This window comes from Fukomys damarensis, unplaced genomic scaffold (genome assembly GCF_012274545.1).
Source record: "Fukomys damarensis isolate Sample0158 unplaced genomic scaffold, DMR_v1.0_HiC HiC_scaffold_30, whole genome shotgun sequence".
Taxonomy (NCBI): domain Eukaryota; kingdom Metazoa; phylum Chordata; class Mammalia; order Rodentia; family Bathyergidae; genus Fukomys; species Fukomys damarensis.
Window position 1 is genome coordinate 68,388,492 of NW_022900942.1, and position 13,514 is coordinate 68,402,005.

General features: G+C 57.3%; 1 protein-coding gene across 5 annotated transcripts; it reads left to right on the plus strand.

Annotated features, from left to right (window-relative positions):
* Positions 1–2,196: 2,196 nt before the first annotated feature.
* On the plus strand, positions 2,197–9,628 carry Prelid3a (PRELI domain containing 3A). Of its 5 annotated transcripts, XR_783264.3 has the most exons (6): positions 2,201–3,911; positions 4,579–4,668; positions 5,022–5,092; positions 5,174–5,276; positions 5,982–6,097; positions 7,992–9,628. XR_783264.3 is itself a non-coding variant. In XM_010639013.3 (5 exons), the coding sequence occupies exons 1-5, from the start codon at positions 3,666–3,668 to the stop codon at positions 6,033–6,035; spliced, it is 564 nt and encodes a 187-aa protein (XP_010637315.1). In that variant the 5' UTR covers positions 2,201–3,665; the 3' UTR covers positions 6,036–6,749. The 5 variants fall into 5 exon arrangements, 3 of the variants coding, with proteins under 3 accessions (XP_019065296.1, XP_010637310.1, XP_010637315.1); XR_004514787.1 differs by lacking the exon at positions 5,174–5,276 and having other exon boundaries at positions 2,197–3,911; XM_010639013.3 differs by lacking the exon at positions 7,992–9,628 and having other exon boundaries at positions 5,982–6,749.
* The last annotated feature ends 3,886 nt before the right edge of the window (positions 9,629–13,514 follow it).

Sequence of the window (13,514 nt, forward strand, 5' to 3'; positions counted from 1 at the left end):
GCGGTTCCGGGCGCGTGCTCGCGCATGGGTATCCCAAGCGGGAACCGGCCGGGTGCTTTCTGGGCCGCGTGCGCGAAGTGCCCGCGTGGGACCTGGAACCTGGGACCTGCGCCCCGAATGCGGGCCCGGATTCCCGCAGGGCCTTTTGAGGAGCTCGGATTTTCAGATTCTTTCGTCCTGGCGAAAAACCTGCGTGAAGTGGAGTTGTCGTACTTTGGCTTTAAAAAATTTGGAATGGTTATAAAGGCATCAGCCAGCGCTCAAACCCCAGGGCCTGCGGGTGTGCAGGAAGCCCCGGGACCCTCTTGCCGCCGCTGACCCGGTTATTTTTAGTTTTATTGAGGTCCACCCTTACTGGTCCTCAGCTCCTGTCGGGTGAATCACCGTTTCAAAGCCTCCATCTCATCCGAGCACAGGCCTATAATCTCAGCTTTCTGGGAGGCTGAGGCAGGAGCACCCAAACCCGGGCAACTTAATTAGGAGACCCTGGCTATGAATGAGTGTGTGAATGAATGGGGTGTAGCTTCCGTGTGGAGGCCCTAGGCCAATCCTCAACTCTAGGGACAGAGTGCACGTAGAATAAGTTTTGGGGTTCACGTTTTTAGATAATTGTGCAGCTGTGGCCATAGCCCAGGTTTAGGACATTTCCTTGACCCCAGAGACCTTTATGCTCATCTGCAGCACCGTGTGCCCCCCTCCAGTCATCTGCCCTGGGCACTCGGGGTACATCCCTGGGCCCCGGGAGGTGGCAGGAGGCAGCTTCTGGGCAGGAGCACAGAGGACCGGAACCTTGGGGCAGAGCTGGGTGCCTGCTGTGCCCTCCCCTCCCCGCAGCCCCCTTCTTCCTGGAGGCAGCCAGGATGATGAATTTGCCGACGTCCTCTCCAAGATCTGGGTGCCAGCAGCTGCTGCCTGCATCTGTGTGGATCCCCTGGTGCACACATCAGTGGCGCCACCCTGGACACCCACTGGGCCCTTTCCCTCTTCTCAGCAGCATGCTGTGAGATCCGTGCATACTGGGGTGGTTAGGTCTCAGTACAAGCGTAGGCATCCCACCGTGTGCACATGCCACAGCTGTCCTTGTCACCCGTGGGACATGAAGCATCCCCTGACACAGCACTCAGCAGTGGCCAGCCCTGTTGTGTTTTTGTCCACTCAACCATGGCCCTTGTGGGCCAGCAGGTCTCAGGCCGTTCGGGATCACTTTCCTCTCTTGGAGAATGTGGGACCGAACAGGTTTGTCTGTGTGGATTCTGTTAGCACCTGCTGTGTTACACATCACAGTCAGCTGGGGTTTGGATCTCGGTCCCCAAAACCTCTCACACTCAGAGGTGGGATTTGTGAAAGGTGACTGGAGCGTGGGTACTGTCCCTGTCAGTGGACCAACCACCGGGGGGGCTCGGTGTGCTGGGAGGAGGTAGGACTGGTGGTCACCACGGAGCGACCTGGAAGGGGTCTCCTTTCCTCCTCTTCCTCTCTCCCTGGCCACGTGAGATGCATGGCTCTTCTCTGCCCAGGCCTTGTCCACCATACTGTTTCTTTGTGTGAGCCAGCTGACCATGGACTGAAACTTCTGAAACTGTGAGCCAAAATAAACCTCCTTTACGTTGTAGGTGTCAGGTATTGTGGTAACTAAGACACACTTTAATTTGTGTGTGTGCTGGGGATTGAGCCCACGTCCTCATGCATGCCAGACAAGCAGTGTACCACTGAGCCATGTCTCCAGCCCTTTAAAAATTTATTTTGAGAAGGGTCTTGCAAAATTGCCCAGACTGTCCTTGAACTTCTGATCCTTCTTCCTCAGCCTCCCAGGTAGCTGGGATTACAGTTGTGCACCTCTGTGCTCAGCCACAGTTGAAACAAAAATTTTAAGTACTTGTCCACTGACATTAGTAGTAATAAACCTGTGACATTAACATAACATTTGAAAAACAATAAAAACTGTATTTCCCAAAGGCAGAGTGAGAAGAGTGGCACTTTTTAACAAACAGATGATGTCTGGATCAGTAGACATCAGATTCCCTGACCCACTGCTGTGCTCAGTGTTTTTTGTTTTTTTTGTTTGTTTGTTTTTTGGTTTTTGGTTTTTTGAGACAGGGTCTCACTATGTAGTTGAGACTGACCTGGAACTCACTTTGTAGCCCAGGCTGGTCTCGAACTCACAGCGATCCTCCTGCCTCAGCCTCCAGAGTGCTGGGATTACAGTCGTGCGCCACCATGACTGGCTCGTGTGCTCAGTGTTTTGCAGTGCATCGCTTTGGTTTTGGGGGTAAATCCTGACTCCAAATGGAGTGGTTAGCATGCTCGTCTTCTCAGCTCTGACCAGTGTCACTTGTCAAACTCAGCACTCTTGGGCTTCTATAACCACTGAACCTTTGAAAGGTTCTTCAAACCTTTCAGAACTCCTCCCATGAGCCAGTTCAAAGGCTTCTAGACGTTGTGGTTCGGTACTCATAATACCAACCCCACTCCTGGTACCAACGTCTGTAACCGGTGACAGTTGGGTAAGTTATTGTAAGGACCTGGTTAAACATCCACAGGATTACCTGCTATAGCTATTTGGAGTCATGTTTTTGAAAATGGCTTCATGATGTAAGTAAGTGTCTATCTGTTATAAAAAGTGGACAATAAGCCCATTATTGAGTGTGATCTCAGGTACTTTTTGTAGTGCGTGTGTGTACTTTGTGTGCACTTGTGTACTGTGTGTGTGTCCAGGCCTTGGGTCCAGGCTCATCTACACCTGCTGTTCACCATCGTCTGGGAGCGGTGGAGAGAAGACGCGTTGTGCGCAGTGGGGCTCACAGGCTTCTGGGTAGAGGTCTTATGCAGAGCACTCAAGGGTAGGACTCCAGGGGACTTGCTGGTACCCTGGGTGGCCTGAGGGTCACAGGTGAACCCACTGTGGTGGCCCGACTCCCACAGTGGGTCTCAGCCTTAGGTCTCGGGCGCACTGAGCACAGGCTGTCCCGGCTTGGGCTCTGCAGTGGCAGGAGGTGAGCGGGGAGGTGCTGAACCCTCGCCCAGGGCTGTGCTGCAGGAGGGGCGTCCTGCAGGAAGCCTGGGGGCCGCATGGATGGCCAGGGATGCGGCAGCCTGGGTAGCACAGGCAGGTGGGCACCGGGAGCTAGCGACCTGTGCGGCCCTGCTCGCGGCCGGGCCATCCTCAGTGCCAAGGAGTCAGGGTGGTGTTGGTGTGGATGTGAGTGCTACGTGCCTGCCTGGCTGCTGACAGAGTTAAGTGGGAAGTGGACTTAAGGCCTCTAAATGTTTTCGTGTGTGTTTTTCTAAACCTTGAATATGTTTTTATAATCTAAAAATGTGGCCGTTTAAGTTGTGCACGTTTAGAAATGAGAACCAAGTACAGGTGCTCCCCACCTGCAGTGGGGTCCCGGCCCTCACGGAGCTGCTGCATCCTAAACACATGAACCTCCCTGGTCCTTTCTCCCCTGAGGCGCTGAGAGCCTTGGGATGTCAAGCAGGTGCTCTCGGCTGTGCAGGTGGCTGGGGTGGAGGCCTGCTCTGTGCCTGGTGGCAAGGTGACTGTGCTGTTCTGTCCCCATGCTCAGCAGGGACCACGAGCCCTGCGGAAAGTCAGGTCCGCCCGGTTCACCGCCGCTTGTCCGGGCTCCTGTCCCGTGGAGCAACACAGGCCTTCGCCTCTGGGGATGGGCAGGGCCCAGAGGAGGGGAGGGCAGAGGGGCGCCTCCTGGACTCCACACTTCCTGCACTTGCTTTTCCACAGCCACCCGTGGGACACGGTGATCAAGGCTGCTATGAGGAAATACCCAAATCCCATGAACCCCAGCGTGGTGGGTGTAGACGTCCTGGAGCGCGCCGTGGACTGCCGGGGGCGGCTGCACAGCCTGCGTCTGCTGAGCACCGAGTGGGGGCTGCCTGGCCTGGTCACCACGGTGAGGCAGCGTCCCCCACCGTCGTGCCCGTCCCTCCCCGTGGTCGTCTGCCTTCTGGCTCTGCAGTGCTGGCTCCTGCCCCTCTTGCTGACCCAGCCTCTGTCCATCTTCCTGCTGACAAGACCCCAGGGGCCAGGTGCTCTGTGTAGGGCTGGTTCCTGTTCCTGTTTGGCTGTGGCCTTCTTGGGCCTCTGCGGCTCTAGGACACCCTCCCCTGCACCTCCTGGTGACCCCTTGGAGGACATGCGTCCCGGGTGGTGTCTCTCCTCAGTGGCCGCTGTTAAGGCTGGTGTCCAAATCAGTCACATTCGGAGGTACTGGGGGTGGAGGTGTCCACACAAGCATTTGGGGGATACAGGCCCCCATAATAGCCTCTTCCCCAAGCTGCTGGTGAGGGGTGTCCTGGAACTGTGTCCCTGCAGCCCGATGCTGCCCAGAGCTCGCCCGGTGTCTGCCTAGCACTGGGGCCCTTGCCCTGAGCCCATTTTGGTTTTGGTCCAAGCATTAACTGTGTCACACAGTCAACTCCGAATTCACTTCCTGCGTCTCTCACCTACTGGGACAGAAGCCACCCAGAGACTGTCTGTGTCTCCAGATGTACCATTTGTTGGATCAGTGAATGGGAAACTGAACCTTGAACATGTTACTGTGCCTGCTTTGATTTTAGATTTTGGGAACCAGTAGGACCCTAACGTATATCAAAGAGCGCTCTGTGGTGGACCCCTTGGAGAAGAAAATGGAGCTTTGCTCTACCAATGTAAGCGGCAGCCGGGCCTCTTAGTTCATCTCTACCTGCCCTCGCTGTGCGTGACTGTTCTTAGTGGGAGGACTGAGCCCATTTCCCAGTATTCTGTTCTTTTATCCTAGTGTGGTAAATGTGTAGGAGAGTATAGGAATCCAGCCAGGACAACAGTCTCGTGCACTGGTGGCTGGATGCGTGTCACACGGACGGCTGGGCCCTGCTGGGTCCCCAGGGTGCCCCATGGCCCCACTGCCCGACTCGGTCTCCATGCCCTGCTGAGAGCTGATGTGGGGTGCAGATGTCCAGGCAGGGCCTCAGGGAGCCGGGCAGGAGGTGCGGAACCTGAAGCCCCGTTTCTTTCTCTGAAGATCACACTGCGGAACCTGGTGTCAGTGAACGAGAGGCTGGTGTACGCCCCGCACCCAGAACACCCCGAGAAGTGAGTCCTGGCCTGGGTGGCGTGGGAGGGGCCCAGGGCTGCCTTCATGGGCGGCCGGCCCTGACTTCTGTCCTCTCACAGGACGGTGCTCACACAGGAGGCCGTCATCTCTGTGGAGGGCACAGGCCTCGGCCGCTACCTGGAGAGCCTCATGGCCAGCACCATCTCATCCAACGCCAGGAAGGTGTGCTGCGGCTGCACCCAGTGCTTTATGGCGAGCTCAGTCCCTGTGCCCCTCCCCCAGTGCGCGGCCCCTCAGGCTGCAGTGTTCCCAGCCCCACAGCGACAGCAGCACTGTCAGGAAGGGCTGCAGAGGTGCAGAAGGGGGAAGGCTGCTGCCCTGGGCCTGGGCCTGGGCGTTGGGTCGCTCCGCCTTCGGGGCCCCTCCCTCACCGTGCCCCCCACGGTGCCCCCTCCACGGTGGGCACTGCTGCCAGCCTGCCCACCCCCACAGCCAGGCCTGGGAGCAGCTCGCTCTTGGTGGGTGGCTGTGACCTCGAGGAGACTGGGTCCCCTCCTCCTTCCTCCCCGGCGGTCAGCTCAGCTCCGGGCAGAGCCGAGGGGAGCCTGAGGCCGACACCCCCAAGGCCTTAGAAGAAGCCAGGGTGGAGCCCTCGGAGCCCGTGGCTGTCCATACTCTGCCTCCCGAGGGGCTGCAGTGGCCCTGCCCTCCCGGCTCTGTGGCCGGCATCACCCTTGCCGCTGTCAGGGCGCATGTGCTGGGAGGTGCTGGGGATGGCGGCGTCCTGGCCTCATCACCTCTGCTCAGCAGCCTGGCGTGGGTCTGGCGCTGGCTTCCACCGCGGGCCTGTCTTGGTGAGGGGCTGGCTTTCGGCAGGTCAGGTTTCCGGGGGTCAGGGCCTCGCTGTCCTTTCCTGTGTCACTGCAGGGCTGGGCTGCCATCGAGTGGGTCATCCAGCACTCCGACAGCACCGTGAGCTAAGGACGCGCCTGTGACTGGGTCCCTACGGCCCCTGGACACCGTGTGCCTGGTAGAGACCCAGTGTGAGCAGCAGTGTGTGGTGTCGGGACGCCTTGGCCTGGGCTGCTGGATGTCACCATGCTTGTGCCCAGCCTGCGAGGGAGGGACCTTCCATGCACAGGTGGATGGACTTTCTCGAAGCACTGGGATGGGACTGGAGCCTCAGTGCCACCTGAGCTGTGCCCCAGCCCCGCAGTGCCCTCAGGGAAAGTTCCCTCCTTCGCTGGGCCGTGCTCAGCCCTGGCACCGCCCTCTGTGCCCCCAGCTTCCGCAGCCATGCTGGGCTGAGGGTGAGGTAACGCAGTGGCTGCCCGGGCCTGGCCGGTGCCGCTGCCTCTGCTCAGGTGCTGCCTCGCCTCCCTGCGGCTCCTGGCCCTGCTGAGCTCTGCTTCTCGCTCACTGTTCCCTGTCCCTCCATCTGTCTGTCCATCTGTCCCCATAGTCAGCTTGCTGTGGGCTCCAGGCAGCTGGAAGAAGTCACTGGTGTTGCCCAGGCTGCTGAGGCAGTGGTTCCCAGATCTCCAGAGCCCGGCCTGCCCAGGCCCCGTGCGCACAGTTGGAGCTCTGGGGGCTGGGGCTGGTGTGTGTGCACAAGCGTGTGTCACGGTGTCACCTGTGAGCCAAGATCCCTGGGGTTCGCTGTGCTAACCAGCGCTGACCTGCCTCCGTCTTTAACCAGATCCGCACCGACGAGTAGAGAAGGAAGGGAGGTGCAGGAAGAGGAAAGGGACAGGAAGGAAGGTAACAAGGCCACCGGGTCTGCCTGTCCAGGAGAGCAACCCACAGGCCTCTGTCTGTAGTACTCAGGCCACTGCCAGGGGGTGAGGATGTGGCAGGAGGCTGCTGGGGAACGAGGGAGGCACCCGCATCTGCTCTGGGCTCCGAGCCTGTGCCGGACGGGCTGCAAATGCCTTCACCTGTGTCCCCCAGGGCCTCTCCTGTTGCCCTGTGGTCCTGTTCAGGACCCGATCTTCAGGACTCCACTGTCCCCGCCTCCCACGGGCAGACCCCAGCCAGGGCTGCTTCTGGCACGAACGTATCACTGAGGTGGGCCCGAGGACGAGAGGACCCCGCCACCCTCTGTCAGGGCAGACTGAGCGGGATGGGCCCAGAGGCCCCGACCCTCGCCAGGGCGGCAGGCGCATTGTCGGTCACTGGCCATTCAAACCCTTGATGGCTGAGGTAGGGTGAAAATAAGCCCCTGCCTGCTGTGCTTTCTGCTGCAAGTTAAAATTTTGTCTTGAGGGCTGGGGATTTAGCTCAGTGGTGCCATCACCTGCAAGTGCAAGGTCCTGAGTTTGATCCCTGGTACCCACCCCCCAAGAAAAAAACAAAAAAATTTTTTTGTCTTGAGGTGGTCATTTAGGATGCAGGAATGTATAGTTTTTATAGTACTGGGGACTAAACCCAGGGCCTTTGTATTGAGCCATGTCTCTAGCCCTTGTTAGTAATTTTTTTTTTTTTTGAGATAGAGTCTCATTAAAGTCACTAAGTTGCCCAGACTGGGCTTGAATTTGGGATTCTCCTGCCCCAGCCTCCCAGAGTGCTGCAATTGCAGTCTTGTGCTACCATGCCTGGTAATGTTTGGCTGTAAATTCCATGTTGTTTGGAAATGGATTTAGCATTTCTCTTTACAACTATGTCAATTTTAAAGTCATAAGCGCAGAAGTAAATGTGTGGGAAAATAGCAGGGAAGAAGGCTATCCTCAAGTTCTGGTCTGAAAAGTAGTCAGGAGTCGGGTTTAATAGTCCATTGCTATTCCATGATCTTTAATAATTTTCACAAATGATAATATTTTATTATAGAAAAAAGCATCCCAAATGTAGGATTTTCTACACACTGGTAGGTGAACGAGTGCAACTGTAAAAGTAAACCCAAGGTACAGAGGCGACGCCTAACAAGCACTTTGCCTTTAGGGGGCGACGCGGCTCTCCTTCAGCAGAGGTGACCCGACCTGAACGCAGCGCTCCGTACCCACCAAGGTGTCAAGTTTGCTTTCTGAGCCATTTCCACTTTAACAGGTTCCAAGTGACGGCAAGAAGTGGCACTGAATGCTTATCAAACACTCCGGGTTTTTAAAAAAAGATTTCACATTACATTGATGACAGAGTCTAAGTTAAAGCCTGTGCTCTGAATAATTATTCAAAGAGGGACCCTTTAAAACACTACCTGAGAAGTCCATGGTCTTTAAACACTACGCTTCCGTCACTGTCACTGTTCACGAGGTCCCGGGACAGAGCACCCTGAGGGGCTCCTGTGGGGGCTGCAGGGCCCTGTTCCCAGCTGATGGAGGCCCGGGAGCAGCCATCGGCTGCCTGAATCAGGGCGGCCACAGTGCAGAGCACGAGTGCCAGTTGTGAGCTGCAGGGGACATCAAAGGCCATGTTGCAGCCACAGTGACACGTGTGGGGCTCCGTCCTTTTGGGCCAAGCAGGGTGTTGTCTCCCAGCAGGAGCTGTGTTCCCCAGAGCCGTCCAGCAGGGCCCAGAAGCAGGCAGCCACCTTGAGGTGGGCCTGGCCAGCGACCGCTTTCCCTGCTGGACGGGGCTGGGGTGAAGTGGAGCCCTGCCGCTCTCCAAGTGTCAGCCTGCGGGTTTCAGGGGCCCGCTCCAAGTACATGGGCCCTCGGTTCTGATCCAGCTGAGGCTCAGGTGGTGACACCACACGGGCTGTGCCGTGGCCGGCGGCGGTATCACCTTCGCCACAGCTGACTTCTGTTTTCCCAGAGCTGCGATCTGCCACGGGCCACTTCAGGGTACAGATTTTAACCGCACGTGTAACAAGAAACAAAGTACCTGACCCATCGTAGTGTGGGAATGTGCTGTGGGATTTTTCCTTCTTAATGCCTGCACTTCACCAGCTGTTTCTTCAGGAGAAATGAGCCCAGAAATAGAATTCTGACACCGTAGTGTCACAGGCCCTAGGCTGTTTGGTGCATGGGCGCCCCCTAGTGTCCCAGGGCCTCGGAGACTGTCTCCAGGCTACTCCTAAACCCTGACCCAGTCTCAGTGCCATGTACATAGCTGTACTGTGCTGTTTAGGGAATTAATAAAGGTCTGTGTGTGCTCAGCAGAGACGGAATTATTTTGGTCCACGTATTCTTGATCTGGAGTTGGCTGAGTCAGGCTGTGGAACCTGTGCCTGGGGTGGGGATTGTGTGTGTGTGTTTGTGTCTGTGCACGCACTTGGGAATCCCTGGACTCTACAGTCCCGGCGTTGCCTTTTGCTTCTGGCCTGGGTCTCGTGGGAGCACACGCCAGGCAGTGTGGGCCTCGTGCCGAGCAGGCGATGGCAGGTGTCGCTGGAGATCTACCTGTCCTGTGAGGCTGCCAGCCCTCGGCCGTCCTGGGCCTTGCAGTGTCCAGCTCCCTGCCTGTCAGGAAAGCCATGGCCCTGAGCAGGCTTTAGGGACGGAAACTTCGTGCTCATCTTGGGGTCATCAGGCGAGTTTGCCTCCGACTCCGCCTCCCCTTGGATGGCACAGGCTGGTGGCGGGGGGCTTGCAGCATCGGTCTTCCCCGGAACACCCTCACCTCAGTCCCCAGGAGCAGAAGGGAGATTCAGATGGAGCCCTGCAGTGCAGGAGAGGTGGGAGGCCCTCCGGGCCCTGGGCCTGGCCTTCACAGATGGTGCTGCTGACGCCTTACAGGGGCCCTGTGCAGCCTTGCTCACATAAAGCAGCGCACGTCTTCTGGGCCAACGGCTTCCCTTCCTACATTTTTTCAAATGTGACCTGTCCCCACACCCAGTCCCGCAGCTGCTGCCAGAGCCTTGCGACCTGATCTGCCAGCGGCTCAGCCCAGCTGTCCTTCACTGCCCACTGCATGGGTGCTGGGCTCCCGCAGTGGCTGCTGCCTGACATCACTTGGGTGCAGGGCTGGCCTGTGTGGTCCTGCGTGGGTGGTGCTGGGGCGAGGACCTTGCTGCCGCATGGTGGGGACACGGGCCCAGAGAGGCCTGCAGGGTCCACTGTTGGGTGTGAGGCCACCACAGCCCATCGATGTCTCCCCCGGGGGACGCTGCCCAACTCCCGGAGCCCAGAGAACCCACTGGTGAACGCTCACGGTATAGCTGCCTGTGCCCAGCCTTCCTGCACTACTGCGTTGCTGCGAACAGCGCTGTCAGAGCTGACTGACGCTGCCCTCCCCGTCCACGGAACTCTGCTCCCAGATGGCCTGTCCCCACTCTGTTGGAGGATGGTGCCTGGGTGGCCCTGCCCACTGTTCCACACACATCTGACCCACTGGCCACGAGGTCTGGGAGCCCTGTGTATCTGCCCCTAGGTGAGGACGGCCTTGCTGTGGGAAAGATGAGAGGCCACAGACACTGGCAAGGTCGCAGCTGCCGCGAGTGCCAGGCCAGGTTGCAGCTCTCCGGCGCAGCGGACCCCAAAGAAAGTGAAAGCAGGAAGTGCTCAGGAGAAACAAGTGAGCCCAGGTCCCAGGGCTAGGCAAAGTGCTGAGCCCACATTCTAGCCCCGAACTACGCCCCAACACTGACATTTTTAAAATTAGCCAGGCACAACCACACACCTGTAGTCCCAGCTTCAGGAGGCTGAGGCAGGGAATCACTTGTGCAGGAATTTGAAACCAGCCTGGGCAGCATAGTGAGATCCCTGTCTCAAAGCAAAAACAAAAAAAGAAAAAAAAATTGTATATTAATAGACACATAATCAGCAGAGTACTACCATAAAGTGTAATTTCATGATTTCCTTGGCTTCTTGGCCAAATTATTTATTTTTGGTTTTTTGACACAGGGTCTCACCATGTAGTTGAGACTGACCTGGAACTCACTGTGTAGCCCAGGCTGGTCTCAAACTCACAGTGATCCTCCTGCCTCAGCCTCCCTAGTGCTGGGATTACAGGCGTGCACCACCATGCCCAGCAAGGCCAAATTATCTTAACAGGACAAATTTGAAATATTTATTTCTGCTCAAGTGGCTTAACGTTTAACATCGGACTTTTGTGCTTACTAGTAAGTCAGCAATGATATAAAAGAGGCAGGCAGCAAGACCACATGATGAACCTGGCCCTGAGAAGCAGGCCCTTCGCGCCCAGCAGCAGCTTCCGTGATGGTCCCAGGGCCACACGTGTGTCCTGTGGCAGGCAGAGGCCGGAAGGGTGGTGTTGGCCCACAGGAGGCTGCAGCAGGGTTTCTGGACCCGGAGCTGAGGTCCACCTTCTCCTCTCCTGCTCCTGCAAGGCCGCTCCTGTGCCGGGTGGCCGGGCTGCGGGACGTGCAGCATCATCTGTTGGAGCAGGCAGCCCATGCCAGTGTCCTGACAACGCCACCATGGGCCATCAGTCTCACTTGTCCTCATTTCCTGCAGAACCTGCTGTCACTCAGGCCCTGAGTGCTGTGCCTGTTCCATGGCACAGGCCCACGGTAGGCTCGGAGTGGTGAGGATGAGGGCTCACTGGGCGCTGTGTGAGAGCAAGGCTGGCCCAGTCGTGGTTGTGCCAAGGGTTGTCGACGAGGTCAGCACAGAGGCCCAGGGTGGCAGAAGGCACGGAGTGCAGCTCCAAGGGCGAGAGCAGGACTTCCGGCCGGCCACCGCACACGCACACCGATGCTGCACAGAGCTGGGCCAGGACAGCTGTCCCACAGTTGGAATAGCTACGATGGCCTGTCCCGTGTGGCCATTCTCCCCACATCCCCTCAGGAAGGGCACGCTGTGGCACCGAGAGCCGCGTGGTGTCCCGCCGCTGACACAGCCAGCAAAGGAGCTTCTTTGTCCACTCCTTTCTGACTTGTTTAAGAGGTGACTCCAGTTCTTTATAGCCAATCAGAACTGAGTTTGCCTCTGCCCTGTTGCAGATCAACGTAACACATTTTCCCCCTCTCCTTCCTCCCACACTGCATCTTGTTTGTAAGCAGGTCTGTCCGCAACCCAGAGAAACACAGCTTGGCCTTGGGACAGACGTGGCGGGTGGGTGGTGAGCCCAGCACCAGGAAGAGCCGTCCCAGTGTGCATTTTGTCCATGCCACTGCTCTGCGCACAGCCTGGGTGCAGCTGACCCTGGGTCCCCCTCGGCTGGGCTCTTTTGAGGGCCGGGCCGCTCCAGGCGTCCTCTCCTCTAGGGTGTGCCTTTGTCTGCTTCCCCACAGCCTGGTGCTGACCCCACCCCTGCCTCGAGCTGTGCGCCTGTCCAGCTCGGGTCTCTGCTTTCACCTGCTCGGTGGCAGGCCAGGGAGACGGGACTGCTGAGCCCGCAGGGCCTCCTCGCCGGCCACGCCCCGGAAGTGGCCCCGCCAGTCCCGGCACCAACTCGAAGCAGCAGCTGAGGACACCCTGCTGGGGCAGCACCAGTGTGGTGGTCGTCAGTGGAGGGTGTCACCACCCAGCAGGGACAAGGAACCCTTGCGCCTGTGCCCTTCCACAGGTTCTCACTGTGGCTTCTTAGCCTCTCCGTCCTCTGCTCTTCTGGCCCAGGGCAGAGCCGCAGGGTCTTTGGCAGTGAGCGTGCTCTGCATTCTGACACACTTCTGCGTTCTCGTGATGTGGCCGTACGAACTCAGTGTGACCTGCGTCTGAAACTTGGCTACTCAGACAGTTCTGGATTAAAGCAGGCTCTTAGCTCTTGGGCTTTTCTTCCTGGGCAAAGATACTGCTGGATAAGGACTGCGGCTCACATGAGGGGAAGAGCAGCAGGGAGTTGTGAGCATCATCACTCACGTGCCGCACACGTGTGCTGTAGGTGTGTGCGCCCACAATCACTGTGCAACAATGCCAGAGCCCCTAGCGCCTAAGAGTTCTCCATGGTGGTTTACAAGTGTCTTGTCCTCTATGGGAGCTGGGCAGGCAGACTCAGTGAGGAGGTGACGACCGGGCGTGGACCGCGAGGCAGACACATACAGAGGTCTTGCTATCCACGTCTTCCAGAGCATCAGTAAGAGGTGCTCCTAAAGAATGTCAGGAAAGGGCTGGGGATGTAGCTCAGTGGTGTCAACGCCTGCCTCCAAGCACAAGGTCCCGATTTTGATCCCCAGTACCACACACACAAAAAGAATGTCCGGAAACAGCTGTGTAAATGAATTGATATCATACTCAGTGTCAAGTAATGTGTAAGATATTCAGTCAATGATGTGATTCTAGTTAACATAAAAACATTTCCTAAGCTCATGTTTGAGGTCTATGTTCTTTGAAAAATGCACTGAAAAATGTATACATAAAAGCTAGTTGTGCTAGTGTACAGGAGGCTGAGGCAGGTGTATCTCTGAACCCAAGAGTTTGGGCCCAGCCTGGGGAAGAGAACTGGACCCCATGTAAAAGAAGAGGAGGGCTGTGGATTTAGCTCAGTGGTTCCGCCGCCTGCCTTGCAAGCACAAAGACCTGAGTTCAATCCCTGGTACCAAAAAAAAAAAAAAAAAAAAGGAGGGGGAGGAGAGTAGCAGGAGAAGGAAGAAGAGAAAATAAAGGCTTTATCCCAAACTCATCA